The sequence below is a fragment of the Neodiprion lecontei genome, chromosome 7 (genome assembly GCF_021901455.1).
Source record: "Neodiprion lecontei isolate iyNeoLeco1 chromosome 7, iyNeoLeco1.1, whole genome shotgun sequence".
Lineage (NCBI taxonomy): Eukaryota > Metazoa > Arthropoda > Insecta > Hymenoptera > Diprionidae > Neodiprion > Neodiprion lecontei.
The window spans coordinates 3,498,186-3,515,740 of NC_060266.1; the positions used below are offsets into that span (position 1 = coordinate 3,498,186).

Sequence of the window (17,555 nt, forward strand, 5' to 3'; positions counted from 1 at the left end):
CAAGTTCAAATATCACGAATTCCTATATTCTTACTGTTTATTCCAGTTTAAAAATCACCGCTACTTTTCAGTACTGATCAATAACTCCGTCTATTTTCTAATTTTACAACATTTTTACATCCGTGTCTCGTACATAACTTTAGATCCGGAATAAATCATAAAGAGAATTATTTTCGTCGTTGAAATTTTTTCTCTCGTTCCGCCATCTCTGTTTTTTTTTTTTTTTTTCGTCTCTTTGTTTTTACCTTGCATTTGTTCGACTTTTTTTTTAATATCTTTTTCTTTACTTTTATGCTGGCTGATGCTTTTTACACTGAAATTTTTTCATTCATATGCAGACGGAGATTAACGGTCGCCGTTTCGGGTTCAAACTTCTCCCCCACTTTCCCCTTCCGAGTGGTTTGATATATTGTTTTGACAAGCGGACACTCTCCTCCTGATGGTCGTACGGATATTATGTATATGTAATATAACGTAACACAGGTGCGAGTAGAACAGTAATTAATTTTGAGCTGAAAGTTTTGTCAGTATCTGTTTGCTCAATTATTTTCTTCGTTTTTGATAGCATGTTTTTTATTTTTATTATTCACAGTTGTTTCATAAATTTTTACCTATCTGATTATTACGTCTATTTGTAGAAAAAAAAGTCGTTCGGAGTTGGAAAAAATATGTGTGCCTGAAACGTCGAAGCATTCTTATGGCCCACTAATGTTAAACCAATCAGCAACTCTCCGTATTACATAGACGATCCTTTCTATACTACGAGCTAGTAAAACGGCAACTTTAGTGTTTTAGAGCCGCGAAAGTGTTGGGAGTGGGCCAGGCACTTGGTTCATAGGTATAAACGGTCGGATAGAGAAACTCTGAGCACGAGAAATAATTCTGAAAACTAATTTCGCAAGAGCGGGGCACCGCCAACGCTCCAGGGCAACAATATCCTCCTGGTGGTGTGGCACGCGGGTAATTCCAGGACTGGAAGTAAATGCCGGCTCGGTGAGAAGGAAGGAGGGAGTTACACACCAGCCAGGCTATCCCACCGCTGCCACCAGAACTTCGCACCAAGTTTCAACGCCTAGTCGGAGAGACCAGAATCTTGTCTTACGGCCACCGAACGTATTGCCGGTCGCTTCTGTAGCTCGGAACATCGACTTGTTCGTACTTGGTAGATGCGATACGATTTCGAACACATTTGCGAAAGACATTAAAGTCTGATACGTGAAGAATTTTAGAATTAAAGGAACAGTTGTTATGGAAAGTGTGCTTCTAACGATAATAATCACCTGTATTATGTCCTTATGTTATTGATGATGTGACGATTGCCAGATTGCTATTCGCCTTGTACTTTGGGAAGAGAATTATCTCAGCTAGATCAAAGCATAGCCGATGAAGACAGGAGGATGGTCTTATTATGAAAAGCTCGGGGATCCGAGTCCGTTCTTTGGCGTTCCAAGACAAGATGAAAGCACGTGGGACGTGGCAGTCGATCACATTCCTCTCAATGGGGTGTTCTTAGGGTGGGACTAATTCTCATCTCGTATTATTCGAGTGTCTGTCACCCAGGAAGGGGTACGAGTCGTAGGGTGTGACGACGCAACGCCTCGCTTCGCGTGTGTTTAGATTAGTTCCAGGTTTGCTTGTAATCAAGACCGCGAATACGAGAATCCTAGGTCGTAATTTCACCCACCCTAAGCAAAGCGTGTCTGTATACTCGGTGTGTTTCAACTTTCAATGACGCGTCACGCGTCCCACAACTCTCAGTGTTCGGATCTCGACGTACATATTCACGTAACATGCGCCCTGGTGTAGAACTTTTCTTTTGAAATTGTTCAAGACCTTCGAGTCTACTCCGAGCTGTAAGATCCTCAGTGTGTTCGTCGATTTTGATTATCGCTTCACAGTCGATGCGATCTTACCTTCATTTTTCTTCCAGCTGTTGTTTTCCTGGAGTGACAGATTCAGTGACGCGATCAGCTGGACTGACATCACGATCCATAAGTTTAACGAGAACCAAAACTCTCAAAAATGAATTCTGGAAAGGAAGCTGGTGTCCGTGAGACTGGTGGGAGTTTAGAGAGATTCACTGAAGGGTTCGAAAATGGGGGTTCAAGGGGCTCGGAAGACGAGCTTGGTCCAGACCAAGATGAAAATGATGGCGTACAGTATGCGGAGCATGAATATCCAGAGGAGAGTAGGGGCGAGTTCGATGAAGAACTGATAGGCGAACGCTACCCGATGGATGAAGATGAAGATGAAGATGAAGATGAAGAAGGAGATTTGGAGGCTGACGAATATCTGGGGTATGAAGGTGAGCCGATTTTTTAACTTTGCATGATCAGTTGGATGTCGAAACTAACTCTTCCAACAATCGTTCGAAGGCGAGTTTTCGGCTCTGGACTTGGCCGCGACTTCCCAAATGCCTGGGACAACGCGTAGCGGAAAATCCATCTATCAACGAGGCTCGTTCCTTGGATCTATTCCATCTTTTGTCGAGGGTGGTTCATCCGAGTTTGAAATGAGCATGAAGAGGAATTACCGAAGGTCAACTGCATTGGTAAGTTGCATGGAATAAGCCGTTTTTAGTGTAATTCCTGTTATTTAGAGATCTCAATCGGGCGTGTATAGATGTTACCATAAAATTTCCTCTTCGGACTTTCGTAGCCTGAGAATAAATGTCAGAGGCTTTTGCTTTTTTTAGGGTTTCGAGGGAATAGCTCGAATCGACTTGTCACCCCTGACGCAAAAAATCGTCGGCTGCGTTATCGGCGAAAATGTGACTACAGAGTATCCATGGATGTATGTGAAGAAGGAGATAATCGAGGACAACATTGACTTACATGACGAGAGCAGTGACTTCTTACCGATCAAGGACGCTGTTACCGAGTTTCCCGGTACAAAGATGCTGATCGGTTACGCACCTTCGAGCAGCGAGAAGGGCCAGTTTTACGTCTGCGTTACAGAGGAAGCTCAGGATGCGGTACTCGAGAACATAGAGGCGCTCAGAGCGGAGCAGGAAAACCGCGTGCGTAACGCAGTTTATAAAACTGTTCGAAAATGGACTTCACTCGGAAGTGAGATCGAAGTTGACAGCGAAATTGACAAGAAGACACGTCCACTTTACGAGATCGAGGTACGATTCATCATACCATGTCAATGCTTACCCAGGTTCTTTCCATAGAAGTTCTTAGACTGGTTCGGAACAGTTTTTATCTTCTTCAGGTCGAGACGACTTCGGACCTGCTGAACCTGGAGATGAATTTCACCGACCGCGGGGTCGACGATCAGAGAGACGGTTACGTGGAGCTCGTCTCTGAGAGGGAGCACTTCGAGACAGTAACTCGCAACGTCGTTGGACGTGGGGATCAGGTGAAACCCTATTTCAAGGACGTGGAAGCTCAAACTGACCCATCGATGCCGAACAACATGTGGACACAGTACGAGTACAAGTGTCCTGTTATAGATCCAGCCACTTTCGACGAGGAGAAAAGCACCGCGTTCACTGATTTTGTTGAGAAGTACAAGGACGAGGTCTGCGATTATGTAAGAAAGTTTCCGAGATGTGAGAGAAGGACATTAAAGCCTTAGCTAGACATATTGTAGGTGTCCATTGGTTGCCAACGCTAAATGTTACTGACAGACAGCTTGAGCTATCTTGTAGGTGACGGTTAACGAGAATTGGGACGTCTACTACAATGACTACGTTAGTCTTGTCCGTAACAAGAGGGACACTCACCCTCCGGAAGTGATCAAGTATCTGGAACACCAAAGTTACTCGGCTGGGAAACTGTGCATGGATCGTGTGATCAACAGCCTCAATTGGCATCCACTCTGGACTGGAACTGTAGCTGCTGCCTACACCCATCATAGCAAAGTGGAAACTCTAAGTGGACCGGGAGATAGGGACGAAGTGAGATGACTCGATATTCCCATTCGTTAACGTCTCTTATATCTGCATAGTTGAAAATTTTGAAGAATGACTCATGCACGTATCACGAAAGTTGCAATATTATCAAGTTGGTGTTTTTCTGAAAGTATGATGTAAATAACAAAATTTGAGAAAAGTTTTATCGACACTAAAACCAAAAGTCAGAACCTCTGTACTCGGAATATCTGACCTCTGATACCAGACTCGAAAACCAGGTGCGCCGGGCGTGCGAGGGCAACAACAAGGTGCTAATATGGTCCTTCACGGACTGCCTAACTCCCAAGTTGGTGCTCGACTCGCCACGAGAAGTGACGGCAATCTCGTTTTGTCCGTTAGACGGTAACGTTGTGGTCGGAGGATGTGCGAACGGCCAGGTGAGCAGATAGGTTCGGGGGTGGTAAGACAAAGGGAATTTCCCAAGAGTGTTCGCATGAGCAGGAAATACGTTAACTGTTGTATCAGGTGGCGATTTGGGATATAGCCGGTAAGATTGAGCAGGTGGAAACTGTTGAAGTCAGAACACCAGCTCAGGTTAAATATCGGGTCGCGATGCAGAGTCTCATGACGTGGATGAACGAAACCATGTCGTCATCCACCATCAGGCCAGCCGCCATGTCGAGTCTGCAGCATGGCCAGGTCGCCCCGATCACTGAAATTGTGTGGCTTCCGCCGTACAACAAGCTGGATAAAAATGGGCGGATTCAGAGTCTCCCAGCCGACACTGAAGTCTCCGAACTGACCTGGCAGTTCGCGACATCAAGTGAAGATGGGACTGTTGCCATATGGGATCTGAAGTAAAACCATTCAGCGAAATCGAGATACAGAACCAGTGTTTTACCGTTTTGACAGCCATCAACAATGTTCGTTTCAGGTACAAACCATCTGACGTTGGTGACGGCACGGCGAGGACCAAGGTTAAGAGGCAGGTACCCCGACCAGAGCCACTGGTCCAGGCGATTTCACCGTACAAACAGTTGGACCGAGTATTCAAGCCGGACTACAAACTCTCGGTGAAGAGGGACGACGTTTTGGTTCCGCTTTCCACCGTCAACGTCTACTTCACCACATTTCCGACGATCCAGTTGACCGAGGAGGTATCTCGTATGGACATTACGACCAGGCGATATCACGAGCAAGTAATCCAAAAGCCGGATTACGAAATGGAGCCCTTTATGGTGGTTGGAACCACGGAGGGGGATCTCATGCGGATTACGTGGGATGGCTACGAGTTCTCCACTGGTATGATGGTCAATGATGAACCGGCCGTCATCGCCGCAAGGAACAAAATTCACGACGGTCCTGTCACTGTCGTTGCTAGGTCCAAATACCTCAGCCGGATCCTTATCACCATCGGTGGAAAGGTGTTTGCTCTATGGAGGGATGATTGCATGGATCCGATCATTTGGCGGAAGAGCAAGATCAAGTGAGCGTGGAAGTTTTACTTCAACGTGCTTTTCCCACTGCCATTAATTAACTCTAGCCAGTACTGTCTAACCCTAAATGGTGGCTTCGACATAGCGGATGAACAGAGGAACCGAGGCTTTGATCACCTGGACATTTTTGCTAATACTGTACAGTACTGATCTTTCAGTTTTTTTTTAAAAATAGATTTCACCAGGTTTCACTCAGCTTCAAGTAACTTTCATCAGGTACACAGCCTGCTGCTGGGGTTCCTGCAGACCGACGTTGTTTCTCTTGGCACAGAGTGATGGTACAATTGAAGTATGGGACCTGCTGTGTCAGAGCGAGAAGCCGACGTTTACTCAGAGCGTTTCGGGCAGGAACATAACGGGGCTAGTCACGCACAGTCTCTACTTGAACCCTCGTTGCATCGCCTTTTCCGACTACAATGGCACCCTCAGAGTCTTCACAGCCCCTGACGTTTTGATGCACTTTGACGAGAGTGACATCAGGTGGCTGGAGCAATTCGTTGACCGAGAAGTCGACCGCATTAAAGAGTTCAAGGAGTGGCAGACTCGCTGGAGTGCTACCAACCTGGAGAACGTTGAGAGGAAGCGAAAACTCGCTGAAATCGATGCCGAGAAACAACGACTCGCCGAGGATGATAAAAGAAAACGGGAAATGGAGGAGGCCGCCGTCCACATTCGCGAAAGTCGAGCTAAGAGAAACGTGAGTTGATTCATGTGGTCAGCATGCTACTCTCTTCATCTTAAAATCACTTGTGTACAAGGCATCGTTTCTCGTATTTGACATTTACTTACCAACTACAATTGATAATTTGGGTTTAAGAAATTGATATGTTTGTGTGCTAGAAGACGATTTTCTGTTACTTGAGAATTTCTGTCGCAGATACGAAGCAATCCTGAAGAGTTTCTGGCGCAAGCTCGAGAACGTTGGAAAGCGATGGAGCTCCGTCGAATGCAGAGAGTGATACTTGACAAGAAGGGTCTTCGAAAAGACGAACTTGAGAAACAACGAGCGCCGATGATGATGCTGAGGGAGGAGGTTCACCGGAAAAAGCGGAAGATAAAGAAGATCCTGCAGACCCAGGACAAGATATTCGAGGACTCGATAGCTTTCCTGTTTCCCGATCAGTACCGGGAGAGAAGGCCGACAGTTTCGTTGAAACTACCGGCTGCTTCGCGCGAGAAATCCGTACCTGAAGAGGCCGATGAATTGGCGCAGCTGCTAAAGGACAAGGAGGCCCAGCCGCCCGTCACCCAGTTTCAGACCCAGGAAGAAAAATTCATCTACGAGTTTCTCGAAACCCAAGCCGAAGCGCTTGAGATGATACGACGAAACCCGTACAAGCCGACGTTCGTGTGGAGGAAAGTACTCACCGAGGGAAAGTACAGACGGAAGGTTATGGACCTTCAACTCACTAGGCGCAACGGACATCGCAGGGACTACATGCATATGAAAAGCATCAAGGAAGCTGCCAGAGGCAACGCCAAGGCTGGAATTGTTTGGTTTACCTCTGAAATCAAACACTACGATACCGATGACCAGGAACAGGAACAGGAACAGGAACAGGATCAGGATCAGGATCAGGATTCTATTGGTGAGTTACCTTTTGTTCATATCTCATGGTGCTGCGAGAAGAACAAGTCATCGTTTTTGGAATTGGGTATCTAGCCATGTGGTTTTTTACTGACGTTGTCAGCCAACACGGATGAGTTCGCCTTGGACTCTTTTTCCCCACTTGGGGCTTTTCAAAATGTTTCGAACAAATTCAGGTAATCAGTTTCAGGTACCAACTTGATATTCCAATAGTTTGCACGATGAATCTCTCAATCAGTTCATTAGTAAAAATTGTTAAAGAATGGAAAGTTCCCGTGACATCGACAAGTGAAAAAGTCAGGGTGGACGATATCGTCCATGTTGGCCGGTGGAGGGTTAACTATCAATGCTTCAGGCGTACGATCTAAATGAAAAAGTTCCGAGAGAAAAAAAACGATGAAAAAAGAGTTTGAAAGCTAAGGCAGTTGTAAATGGAGTTTGAATCAGGTTGAAGAATATCTTTTTCGTGCTGGAAAGATTTTTAAAGTCCAAAATTGAAACTTCGGAAGTAAGAGTGATAATTATTCTCAATCGGTTTCACAATCCTATAATTTTTTTACATCAAAATCAAATGGTTTCTGAAAAACCTTAATAAATTATTGTTTGTTTTCTTTTGCGATTCACTTTTTCCTTGGCTTCTTACCGTCATCTGATCGAAGAAACTTTTCGTTAAGAATCGTTGTGGACGAGCTAACGATGTGACGAAACGGTATCGAAATTTGGAGAAGGGAAAAAGATTTGATTCGTAAAAAATGAATAATCGCTAAGAAAATAGTATATAAAAAAAAAAAATTAAATTCTGAGATTTAACGGAATATTCTTGATATGAATTTTGGGGTTTTTTTAATTGTTGTGAAATATTATTTTTTACAACAAACAAATACTCTTTTGATAAAATTCACCTCAATGAACTCCATTTCGACTTTCTGCGACCTGATTTCGTCGTTTCTTTGTCGCGTCGATACCTTCTTTGACGAAACGCTTCGCGCGCAATCGATCACAAAATTTGCCTCAACTAGGTGAAAATGACGGGGATGAAGTCGACGCGACGGAGGAATAAATCAAACCCCATAGTATCGGGGAGGGAAAGAAGAACAAAAATACGGGGGAATAAACGCCTCCCAAGATCGACTCAACGGAACGAAGAACGCGTGTATAAATTGGCGTCGCGTTTCTGTAATAATATATATAAACTTTGCGGAGTAACACGGTAAATAAATAATATCGTGTTACGCCGGGTCACATGGGTCACAGTTTTTCACGATTAAAACTATTTAAAACTCGCGTATAAATGAATTTGAAATTTTCCAACTAAGCTTTTCAACTCTCTCTCTCTCTCTCTATCTCTCTATCTCTCTCTTTCGACCCTCCCGCCCTTCTTCCTGCACCCAAACCGTAATACTGTTTTACTTTAGTACTATTTCTCCCACTGCATTACCGCATTATTATTAACATTGCTACTCGTTGCTCTCACGCTCCTTCTCTCAGACTGTCTCTCTCTCTCTCTCTCTCTGTCTGTCCCTCGCACTATATTCCAACGTCGTAAAATATGCCCCTTAGCCTCACCCCTTTCCGCCACCCCTCTCTGCCCGCAAAACTGCGCCGCCTCCCCACTGCCTCTCATTTCCCTCGAGTCACGTATTTTCCACCACCAGATTCCACGCCACCACCCCCAAACCATCCGATCCAACCCAACCCAAGCCAACCCAACACCACCGTGGCTTATATATTAAATGTCTCTACTCGTTTATCAGCCATAACACTGGATCGCCTACCTTTCCGCGTAAGGGTTTGTTCCTGACAACTTTTTTTCACGTATGTGTGTTCTTTACATCGACCCCCAGTCGCAAGATTGATTCTATTATGCTTATTTAACAGCGCTATGAATATTATATGCACGCACTTATTTCCGGAATGTTTATCAACCCTTTGAGTCATAGTGGTGAATATCTTTACCACTTATTTTGTATATAGATTTTTTTTATGATTATGAGAAATTTTCAACATGTTTCTTTGCGGTTTTTTGCTAGTCATGATAGCATACTAAGAGGTTTTCAATATTCCAGAGTAATTATTGCGATATTATGTGAATTATTATTGTTAGAAATAAATTGATTGAAAAACATCGTGAAAATTGAAGGAATAATTCATTTTCGAGAAAGTTATTCCTCTACACGTATACATGTTTTTCATAAATTATTAGTTTTTGGGATAGCTGATTACGAATTTGGAATCTGATTTTAAAAATTGAAGGTGGCGGATCCAATATGATGGACGAAAATTTCAAATTCGATCGAATCCGGAGAAAAAACTTTGTCCAGGGGTTTTTGGGATCGCTGATTACGAATATGAAGTCAGATTTTGAAAATTCAGTATGCAGAATCCGATCAACGACCCTAAAAACCCATGCATACAATTTTTTGATCGTATTCCATTAAATTAAAAATTTTTATCCGCTGGATTGGATCCACCATCTTGAATTTTTAAAACCTGATTTGAGATTAGTAATCAGCTGCCCCAAAAATCATTGAAATTCAATATTTTTATTAAAGTTTACTCAGTACAATAATGTGTGACAAAAAGGGTTAAATCATTTTTATATTACGGGCATGTGTTTTTACCATTTTCAATTTTTTTTTCAGTCAAATTAATTTTTTTAACATTAATTCTTGGATTAATTTTTATCGCTGTACCGATTTCACAATTACTGTACGAAAAACCAGAGGATTGCTAATTGAGCTTTAGAAGACTTTGAGCGAAATTTAATTTACACAATTTTATGATTCGCACAAATTATAGAATTTTTCTTCTGTTTTACTTTGATTGTTCGACCTTGCATCGAAATTCTTTACTACCACATTTCACATACCTGTCAAAACTTGACGATCAATATCTGTTCGATTTCCCGTTTAAGCTTGCATAAAAAAAAAAAAAAAATTTTCCCCTAAAATAAAAACCACAAAATTATGTCACACTCTTTTTTTCTCTCTTTTATTGTACGACGTTTTCTTAGATTTTTCCGTGTCTGAGTTAGCGTTAATAATCCTTCAGCGGGAGGTCCTGCGGTCAGGTTGCCCACCGTAATTGAAAGAGCCGATAGTGTTTTCGAAATATAGGTACCCACATATATAACGAAATACGAGAAACAGGGTGAGACGGTAGACCAAGCATGAGGCACATAAGTATGTTTCAAACTTGGGCAATAATGCCGCAGTCAGTTCCAGGAGTCCAAAAGTCCTGCGGAAGGACTCGTCGAAACGGCGAGGACGACCGGTTCTTGAGCGGTTCGAGGCCAAGAGAGAAAAAGAGAGAAAGAAAAAGAGAAAGAGAAAGAGAGAAGCGAGAGAGTTTGTCATTGTGTTTCTTGCCTCGAACGAGAGGCGTTTCTGTTATTTTTTCCCATCTTTTTTATTTTTTTTTTTTTTTCCGTTGGGTAGTAGTATTGTTTTTTCACCCTTCCCCATCTGTTTCGTCTTCTCTTCTCTCATCCTCCTTCACCTCCTCCTCCTCCTCTTCTTCTTCTAATTTTTTCTTTTCTTTTTTTTTTTGTTCTTTTTCTTTTTATAACTCGTTTATTCTTTTATTACGTGGACTTTTGTAACAGTCCCGGGGCGAGCTTCTACGCTTTATTTTTTCTCCTCGCACGCCGAGCCGGAGGACTGACGAAATTAGTACCGGGGGTAGTAGCTGTGAGTACGGGAAATGTTTTTTTTTTTGGGGGGGGGGGGGGGGGGGGGGGGTATGAGAAAAGAAAATTAAGGAATGATGAAGATTGAAGAAAAATGGAAAAGAAAGTACGGGAATAGAAACAAATTTCCTTATCGAATGAATATGTGGTGATGAACTGAAAATCAAATCAAGGACAAAATGTCGCTACTAATTTTTTTGCAACTTATTATTTTAACTTATTGCATTATTTATTATTTATCGAGATGAAAAATTTTACGCAAGGTTTTCGAGAGGATGTTTTGAAAATTCAACAAGTTATTTATTACCGTGAAAGCAGATTATATTGAATTATTTTTCGTTTCTTAATATATCAATTTTGTAAAACAATTATCAATAGCTGCGTGAAATTATTCTAATGATTGGAATAATTGTTGAAATTTTTTTTTATCTCTCATGATTAAGTACTTGACGGAAAAGTTAGTTTCCATGCAACATAAATTATTCGCGAGTTAAGAGAAATTGATTTTAATTTCTTTAATCATATTTTGTATGTAATCCATTTTTAATAGCTAGTTTTAATCATGAATTTAATCATTCATAATCACGAAACAACGGGTAATCAAATTGATGAGTTTCAGTTGTATTTTCACTTGATTCTTAATGACTTTCTTAAACTGGTTAATCGGATGGAAAATTAATTACAAATTTATAAAGTGAGGGGTAATCGAATTTTTTTACGGCTGAACTGCGATATTGCAAATATTGAGTTTCGCTGTCAGGAATGCAATTATTTACAACGAGTCTATCGGTTTCACCGCGATTCAATATCCTGCAATCGACGTCCAATACAACTGGCGAAATATTAAACACAATTAAGCCAGAGTTAAAATATATAACGTATAGAATTTGATGTCTGTGAAATTAAGAATATGGCGAATTTCACTTCCAAATTTGATTGAGCCTTTTTAAGGAATGGAAAAAAAAAAAAAAACAAATAAAGGAAACCGAGAATTTTTTTTTACGACGCTTTCGGACCGAATCCTTATCACGTAGAATTTAACGTCTGTAAAATTAGAAGGTTGGATAATTTTACTTTCAAATTTGATTTAGCCTTTTTCATACAACGAAAAAAACAAAAAAAAAAGAATGGAAACCGAGAAAATTTTTCCAAGCCCTGTCATTACTCATTTCCGGCATGCGTCGAGAGCAGCGTGAAAACGAAGATGAGCTTGCGATTGCAGGGGTTGCGTAACGTTGGTCCGCAGTGCTGATACACGCGTGTCGAGTGAAAGAAGAAAAAGAGAGAATGACACACGTGAAGGTTAAAAGAGAAGAGAGAAGAAAGGGAGTGGAAGAAAAAAGCGAGCGAGCGAGCGAAAGAGAGAGAGAGAGAGAGAGAGAATAAAATAAAAAATATAAATAACTAAAAAGAAACTGGGGTAAAAAACCTGCGCTTCTTTCTCACTGCTCGCCCTGTGTAAAGACTGAAAAGGGTAGCTTTGATCGAGAGAGAGAGAGAGAGGGAGGGAGAAATTTTTCGTTTGCATTTAAATAACGCGAGTCGATCCACCCTTCTCTTCGTTCGGCGTACGTGGGTCGGCATGAAGAGGGTGGGAAGAAGGCGGGTATGTATATAATCGTAATTTAGTTGGAGGAAATGTAATTTTCCAGGACGATAATTCAATTTTACTCAACCTTCGCCTCACCGTCGTTCAATCTCCTTCTCCTCGCCTCTGCGCAAAACTAAGATTAATAATCGTCCTGATAATAAACTGGGGGAATATTTATTCAGGTATATCCAACGCCGAGGCATGTATGGAGGTATCTGTTATTTAAAAACCGTATCGTATACAGAGTGTGTGTGTGTATGTATATATATACATATACATATATATATATGTGTATTTGCTTTAACGTCGTTATGAAGTGATTAACTGCGGCCAAGGCTCTTTCTCAAGACAAGATATTATCTAATAATTGACAAGCATGTCATTGTAATGTGAGCTGCAAAAATTTGACGCGAATAAAATGGACTACACTGAGAAAAATTTAATTTGTTACAGTAACTAGAAAAGTTGAGTAAAACAGGTATCGTTAAAAAAACTGTTCGAATATTGTTGGAATTACGAAAAACGAGGTACGCCTAACCATTAACTATATTTTTCGATTGCGGTAAAAAATGATAATAGTTAATAGGACTGAGCGGTAACCGGAACAAAAAATTTCTCTCAGTGTATAAAACGCGAATTTTGTTAAATTCGTTCCCACATTCATTGGAAACGGGTATTTGTAACGGTTTGAAATGAGTTACTAGCTACTGCAACAACAAGATACAAAATCGCACGATTCTTTGTCGTGTAAAATCATCTAGCTTTATGAAATAAATTTAACCAGAGATATTGTTATACTGACATAGAAAAATTAGCGCGTGAGAAACTTTAAAATTCTTATTTGCATGTAATATAAATTTTTATTATTACCGGTTTTCTTATTTATCTTCAGAACTTATAAAATCTCCAACTTCCAATAGGTGTGAAGAATTTTGTTTTCTTTTATAGCAACTTTCAGAATTATTTCAGATTTTAGAAATTGTTTTTTTTTTTCTCACAATCTTTTTGTTAATTATAGTTCAGATACTCTGTGTCAAGTAATCTTGATAAAAACTGCGATTACGTTTTTCGTCATGTACTTTGATACAAAAAATGATAAAGCTAATCTGTGACGTCGAAGTAGAATCTTGATCGAGATGTCACGGAATGCCCCGTACACACAAGTGGTTATATTTTTGATCCCGTTGATACATATCTACCTTTCAAAAATCCTCACACGGTGCATCCAACCCGCGAGTTTACTCTACAGCGATGAGTTATTGCCCCGGTGAAAAGAGCCGAAAGGAGACGTCGATAAATTGGGGGGGTTTTGCAGGGGCGGATTAAGGGTGGGGGCCCTTGAGCAGCCCGGGGGACATTTTGAAAGGTTCGTTTGACAGATCCGCGGGCTGGTTATTCAGGCCGCGTAGCGGGTGTCGGCGGCTGGATATTGTTATTGTTGTTATATTATATCACGTTCATTATTATTTATACCTAGTCGTTATTGTTATCTTCACTTTTCCCCTCGGGCCGCTCTCGTATTTCCGGTATCGCCTCTCCTCTCCTCTATCCATCCTCACCCCCGTTTTTCTCTCTGTAATTATAATAACAACCTCGGAGGGATGGCCAATCGTGCCTTGGATGACAATAATCGTTACTCCGTCTCACGGGTTGCTTCGGTACTCCGGAGGATACTGGTTAATAGGAGCGGGCAGAGACAGTGAAAGGAGTCATTAAATAAAATCATTATAAACGAAGAAAAGGAGAGCCCCGTGGTGTAACCATTATGATAATTATAAATCGTCCCGTCTCAGCCTCTAAACGCGACTCCTTCTTACCATCCTTTCTCTCACTCTTATACCCCCCCCCCCCCCCCCCCCCCCGCCCTTCCCTTCCTACGGCAAAAAGCTCCAAGAATTATTGCCCCTTATATAAGCACCCATACTCGCCCAACTCGTATCCATTAACGAACCTGCGGATACCTCACCAGGAACTTATGTACAGGGTGTACGGTAACATTCACGTCTCTTCCCGTAACGTGAGAAATTTTAATACTTGTGATTATTGCAAGGGTCTTAAACCTTTCAGTCACAATGAGATGCTCAGCGTCTCATCTGAAAAATTTCCATGTTTTTAGCCTTATCACAGTTCATTTACAACTTCAAACGATCCTTGTTACTTCATATAACCCTAGAAAACTTCGAGCAACAAGTTTCGACAAAAATCATGGAATTTTTATATTTTTTTCTGATTTTACATCGGCCATATTGGATCCGCCATCTTGGATTTGGAAATTATTATATTCAGACTTTAGATTCGTGATCAGCTACCCCCCAAAATTTTCCCCGAGTATGAAGTTTCGGCCAGAATCATCGATTTTGATAATTTGTTTCGATCTTACATCCGCCATCTTGGATTTAATATTTAATCAATTCTGAATTCAGATTCGTGATCAGCGACTTCAAAAAGCCCCCGAGTATCAAAATTCAAGCCAAGATATTGAGTTGAAAAATGTGCTACCGAAAGAGTTCGAAACATTTTCATTTCTTGACATAGTAGAAAAATGTGCAGTTTTGGATTAAAATTTACTATTACTTTTTTTGTTGCGAACAGAATATTTAAAATTTATTACATTTATTACTCATATTCTTTTTGATTTCAATGTAGGCCACTTGTACTGGATTTTCCTGTAATTATAGATTCTGAAAATTTTCTCAGTGCACAAAGGACTGATTTTTCACACTCCTTTGGTGGAACCGATTAATATATACTGAAAAAATGAAATGATGTTTTGACATACCTACGTTGGAAATACCGGTAAAAGATTTTTTTTCAAATTGTAAAAATTTGAATTGTATGATATAAAATGAGAAAAAAAAAAAGACTCAAGCTCAAGTGGTAAAAATTTTTGCACAGTCTTCACTGAACATAACATTTTTTTCAAAAGTATTTTTGCGTGCAGCTTAGGACTTTTTGTAAATAATTGAAATCATATGAATCGATCGACTCCTTTTCTTTTTGGTAAATTTGATAAATTCGCTATTTTTAAAAATACCATAAAAATTCCCGAGCATAGCTGTCAAAATAGGTTCGCTTATTCCTTATTTTATCTTTTCTTGAAAATTGTTGAACACTCTGTATACATAGGCGTGAATATGAGTATATATACTTATTTTTTTTATATAATGCATGTATATAAGCCCCACCCTCGACGCTGCTCAGCCAACGGTGGCTACCAGGGAAAATATAATTGTACAAAATGACGTCGCTTTATTTTCAGCCCTCAGTTTCCCTCGTTTTAGTTCTCTCTCTTGATGCCCTCATCCCTCTTACCTCGCACTGTTATCCCCTCGGGTTTCTCATCCTCCGCGAAGTAAAAGGATATACCTTAACACTCCTAATTCGCGGAGTCAACCTTCTACGGAACCTTATTCGTTTCGTTGACTGCGTTCGCAGGCAGTCGGTTAGTTGATACAAATTAGGTCTGATGCAGAGATGGTGTGTCAAAAAATGATACCTGTGTAGTCAAAATTGGGAAGAATTTACGGACCTGTATGAATATATTGGGTTCAGTGGCTGGTGATTGGCTGGGAATGGCAAATCTTTGATAGTTTAATCTGACAAAGGCTCTCCTGATATTTTGAAATACGGAAGAAATATTCAGATTCGTTGATTTTCAAATATTCGTGACTTATTTCACATCTGGTACGAAAGTGTAAATGAATGTTCCGAGGGAAGACGGTGGAATATTAAAATTGATTGAGAAACGTGTTCCAGATAACACAAATTAAAAGAAAAAAAAAAACATGTCAAAAACATGAATAAAAAACATGCCCAAAACTAATGAAATTGAATATCTGAAAATATCTAAATTTGACGTTGCATGCCTGAAAGAACGTATCAAAAATACGATGAGAAAAAAACATGCCCAAAACAAATATTCCAAAATAAAACGGTCGAAGCAGCGAAATATTTTTAGCTAGCAAAAATATTACAACTCGTTTACGCGTTGCTATTAAAACTCTCCTGAATTTTTCATTCACGAATATAATTTCAATCGGCTGACGGTCAAACTGAGCAGACGAACAAATCCGAACATCTAACGGAAAGCTCGCAGTTTGATGCGAGAGGCAAGCGACGATGATCTTCCGGCTCTTTGATCACTGATCATATTGAGCGAAGAGAATCCGGCCAACTTTTGGCAAAGACACAAGTGAATGCAGCAGCTGCCGGCGGCTTGTGTGAAGGTAGGAAAGAGGCGCGTTAACACGCTCGATTTGAGCATGAAGCAACGGCTGCATGCGAGCTCGGAGGTCAGAGGGAGTTTGGCGTTTTAACGAGCTTCACGAGCTTACGCCGCTCGTTTTCCGGGCGTCGAGTTTTGCCGGGCCTGAATATGGCGCAAGCACGCCTTCCACCACCAACGCGGAGGTTCCTCTGTTCCGGAAGTAGTTTACACGGATCAAAGGAAAAGTCTTTTCCACGCTCTGCCGACCCCATCATTTCCCTTCCACGCTTTGAGATTTTCGTAAACTATATTTTACTACTTATGTAGAGCTTTCGGGTCAGCAAAGTTCTTTTCCGTGCCTCGTAATCCGGGCTGCAAAGGCACAGCAATTATAGCTGTGCTTTGTTACGTCTCTCTCTCTTTTTTCTTTTTTTTTTTAAGTAGCGAACGTTTGATCGGTATGAAATTTGACTGGGAAAAAATTCGTACGATCATTTCTCAATTTTCATTTGTACGTAGATGTACGTAGTGTTGTTGAAATACGTCTGGAATCGTATTTCCAATTATTATAGGTTCGTAATTCAAGCGAGTAGTTTTTTTTGTTCAAATTTTTGTTTCATATATTACGATGCAGAGAAGGAAACGGGAAAATTACTACTATGGATGAATTATTGCTTCCAGGTCCTACACCCTCTGAATACCTTGAAAGTTTCACGTTGAAGTAATTTTTCAAGTAAGAAATAAAAATTACTGCCCGACGCCGAAATAATAATCGTATCATCGATACGTACGTATATAGGGAATTCCATGCTAATCCGACCAACATCCGAACCTCGTCATTTATGATTTTGTTTAAAAAAGAAATAATGTCTGCAATTTTCCCAATTCTGAAACGGTAGCTTGAATTTTTTCAGATTTTTTACTCAACCACTCGGTTATTTATAAATATATATAGTGATTTTGAAAACGACAATTTTTTCAAATTCTCAGACACTGTATTTTCTATTCCAAACGTTTCAAAACAGGGCCTATGAAGGACCAATTTTTCTTCAACACTTTCAATTTTTTAATCACCTGAAACATTTCTGGAACGGTATGAGAATTTCCGAAATATTCTCAAGACTTC

The 17,555-nt window shown here is 40.7% G+C and overlaps 1 protein-coding gene across 1 annotated transcript in view; it reads left to right on the plus strand.

Moving 5' to 3' along the window:
- The first annotated feature begins 1,463 nt into the window (after positions 1-1,463).
- LOC107225271 (dynein axonemal intermediate chain 3) overlaps positions 1,464-17,555 on the plus strand; it is a 74,716-nt gene continuing 58,624 nt past the window's right edge. The window contains exons 1-10 of the mRNA XM_015665682.2: positions 1,464-2,305; positions 2,376-2,551; positions 2,696-3,127; positions 3,217-3,537; positions 3,656-3,904; positions 4,138-4,296; positions 4,385-4,716; positions 4,794-5,345; positions 5,572-6,052; positions 6,233-6,944. Coding sequence (XP_015521168.2) covers positions 2,023-2,305; positions 2,376-2,551; positions 2,696-3,127; positions 3,217-3,537; positions 3,656-3,904; positions 4,138-4,296; positions 4,385-4,716; positions 4,794-5,345; positions 5,572-6,052; positions 6,233-6,944 — 3,697 coding nt within the window. The 5' untranslated portion in view covers positions 1,464-2,022. The remainder of the gene's footprint in view (positions 2,306-2,375; positions 2,552-2,695; positions 3,128-3,216; positions 3,538-3,655; positions 3,905-4,137; positions 4,297-4,384; positions 4,717-4,793; positions 5,346-5,571; positions 6,053-6,232; positions 6,945-17,555) is intronic.